General features: G+C 45.0%; 1 protein-coding gene across 2 annotated transcripts in view; it reads left to right on the top strand.

Moving 5' to 3' along the window:
- Positions 1–1,707: 1,707 nt before the first annotated feature.
- The window catches only part of LOC148518681 (tumor necrosis factor receptor superfamily member 16-like), a 41,208-nt gene continuing 39,514 nt past the window's right edge, over positions 1,708–3,401 (top strand). For both annotated transcript variants that reach the window (XM_088477198.1, XM_088477197.1), the window contains exon 1: positions 1,708–2,287. In XM_088477198.1, the coding sequence (XP_088333324.1) occupies positions 2,231–2,287 (57 nt within the window). In that variant the 5' untranslated portion in view covers positions 1,708–2,230. The remainder of the gene's footprint in view (positions 2,288–3,401) is intronic.

Here is a 3,401-nt window from a genome sequence, read left to right as displayed (position 1 = left end):
GTATAGATGCAGATGTATATTATGGAGTGAGCTGTATAGATGTATATGTATATTATGGAGTGAGCTGTATATATATATATTATGGAGTGAGCTGTATAGATGTATATGTATGTTATGGAGTGAGCTGTATAGATGTATATGCATATTATGGAGTGAGCTGTATAGATGTATATGTATATTATGGAGTGAGCTGTATAGATGTATATGCATATTATGGAGTGAGCTGTATAGATGTATATGTATATTATGGAGTGAGCTGTATAGATGTATATGTATATTATGGAGTGAGCTGTATAGATGTATATGTATGTTATGGAGTATAGATGTATATGCATATTAAGGAGTGAGCTGTATAGATGTATATGTAGATTACGGAGTGAGCTGTATAGATGCATATGTATATTACGGAGTGAGCTGTATATGTGCATATGTATATTACGGAGTGAGCTGTATAGATGCATATGTATATTACGGAGTGAGCTGTATAGATGCATATGTATATTATGGAGTGAGCTGTATAGATGTATATGTATATTATGGAGTGAGCTGTATAGATGTATATGTATATTATGGAGTGAGCTGTATAGATGTAAATGTATATTATGGAGTGAGCTGTATAGATGTATATGTATGTTATGGAGTGAGCTGTATAGATGTATATGTATATTATGGAGTGAGCTGTATAGATGTATATGTATGTTATGGAGTGAGCTGTATAGATGTATATGTATATTATGGAGTGAGCTGTATAGATGCATATGTATATTATGGAGTGAGCTGTATAGATGCATATGTATATTACGGAGTGAGCTGTATAGATGTATATGTATATTATGGAGTGAGCTGTATATGTATATTATGGAGTGATCTGTATAGATGTATATGTATGTTATGGAGTGAGCTGTATAGATGTGTATGTATATTATGGAGTGAGCTGTATAGATGCAGATGTATATTATGGAGTGAGCTGTATAGATGTAAATGTATATTATGGAGTGAGCTGTATAGATGTATATGTATGTTATGGAGTGAGCTGTATAGATGTATATGTATATTATGGAGTGAGCTGTATAGATGTATATGTATGTTATGGAGTGAGCTGTATAGATGTATATGTATATTATGGAGTGAGCTGTATAGATGCATATGTATATTATGGAGTGAGCTGTATAGATGCATATGTATATTACGGAGTGAGCTGTATAGATGTATATGTATATTATGGAGTGAGCTGTATATGTATATTATGGAGTGATCTGTATAGATGTATATGTATGTTATGGAGTGAGCTGTATAGATGTGTATGTATATTATGGAGTGAGCTGTATAGATGCAGATGTATATTATGGAGTGATCTGTATAGATGCAGATGTATATTATGGAGTGATCTGTATAGATGCAGATGTATATTATGGAGTGAGCTATAACGTGATTTTAGAAATGTAGTTCAAAGTCCTTGCACAAGAGCTTGCAATCAGTTTCCAAGCAGGGAGGCCTGGTGCTGGGTCAGTGGGGTGAGGGTGACCCATGGGAGGGGGCTTAGGGTTGGGTGACACCAGGGGGGGATTGGGTTTGGGGGGGGGTTACAGACCAGTTTGGGGAGTGTTGCAGCCATTGTCTGCTGTCCTGGTGTCTCCACTCCCACAACCCGGCCCCCTCCCCCCCACATTCCCTCTTTCATGTTATATGTTAAAGGCTCAGCCTGGAGAAGGATCGTCCGTCATACAGCAGCGGTACCCCTGTGCTGCCCCCTCCCCGGAGACTGAGCCTTCTACTGGGGTCCTGTGCTGCCCCCTCCCCGGAGACTGAGCCTTCTACCGGGGTCCTGTGCTGCCCCCTCCCCGGAGACTGAGCCTTCTACTGGGGTCCTGTGCTGCCCCCTCCCCGGAGACTGAGACTTCTACTGGGGTCCTGTGCTGCCCCCTCCCCGGAGACTGAGCCTTATACCGGGGTCCTGTGCTGCCCCCTCCCCGGAGACTGAGCCTTATACCGGGGTCCTGAGCTGCCCACTCACCGGAGATAATACCGGGGGCTCCGAAGAGCTTCATCCTTGGACCCTCGGTGCTGGGATTACCCTGTTGGAGCTATGCGGAGGGATTGACCCCGTCACACCCGGACCAGCTTCCCGGAGTGTGGCCCCCAGCTTCCCGGAGTGTTACAGTCCAGCTTCCCGGAGTGTGGCCCCCAGTTTCCCGGAGTGTGGCCCCCAGCTGAGGCTAAAGCCCCTAGAATGAGCCCCCCCAGGACCCTGCTACTAGTACTGAGCCTTTGGCTGCTGCTGCACCAGGTAAGTGACAGATACAATGTATCCTCCGTGTTACTGCTGCTCAGCCTGTGCCTGGGGGACTATAATGCAGTATGGAGGGGAATAGGTCTGACAGGGGGACTACAGGTACCATCATGCCCTCATTACTGACCTGACTGTGATGGAGGGGGAATAGGTCTGACAGGCAGGACAGGGGGACTACAGGTCCTATCATGCCCTCATTACTGACCTGACTGTGATGGAGGGGGGATAGATCTGACAGACAGGACAGGGGGACTACAGGTCCCATCATGCCCTCAATACTGACGAGGGGGAATAGATCTGACAGCCAGGACAGGGGCAGCTGCATAACTGGGAGGACTCTGCCAGGACAATAGGGACTATGTCAGTGACATCATGCTGTAATGTGGGAACAAGGGTTGTATGGCTGATATACAGGAAGAATGGCTCCCACTAGTCTTGTAGAACTACAAGTTCCAGCATTTCTGAACAGCTGGAAAACCACTGCTTGTATAACTCTTCTAAGAGATTGAAACCTGTATTAGTATTAGCTACTAACATAAATCAAAGTAGTGCTTACTACACAATTTAATGGGCCTGTAGAGTGTGAGCTCTGCAGCCCAGTGAGCTGATATGCAGGAAGTGTGATGTGTCCCATGTAGATTACATTTGTATAAGGTGGAATCCTCTCTGCACATCCTGAGGATGGTAAGATGGTCGCCACAAGACAGATGTGCGGAGACAAAGATGATCTCAGACTGGGCACTTGTGTAAACTTGTCCAACTTTCATTAAACTTCCAACATCTGATGATATGAAAAGAGTTTGCAGGACCCACTGGATGATGTCAGTGTGGGGAAGCTCCTGATTACTCAGAGCTGCCACAGTTACAGGCCCATCCTGCAGTTATTACACCTTCATTAACTCCTTCCTTGTCAGAGCCTTGTCAGCGACGCGCCAGACTTCCAGCCGTTACCTGGTCTACATCAGTCCCTGCCCCAGTGGAGCTTACACTCTTCCCCTATAGGAATCAGCGGCAGCCTGTCAGAGGAAGAAATCCTGATCGTCCTTAAGGTAAGTATAAAATAACCTAATTCTACCCCTTAACCCTCTTTTAGGGTTGCCTAATCCTAACC

This window comes from Taudactylus pleione, unplaced genomic scaffold (assembly GCF_031769625.1).
Source record: "Taudactylus pleione unplaced genomic scaffold, aTauple2 ptg000200l, whole genome shotgun sequence".
Taxonomy (NCBI): domain Eukaryota; kingdom Metazoa; phylum Chordata; class Amphibia; order Anura; family Myobatrachidae; genus Taudactylus; species Taudactylus pleione.
Note: the sequence above shows the minus strand (reverse complement) of the source record. Positions and strands in the feature narration are given on the sequence as shown.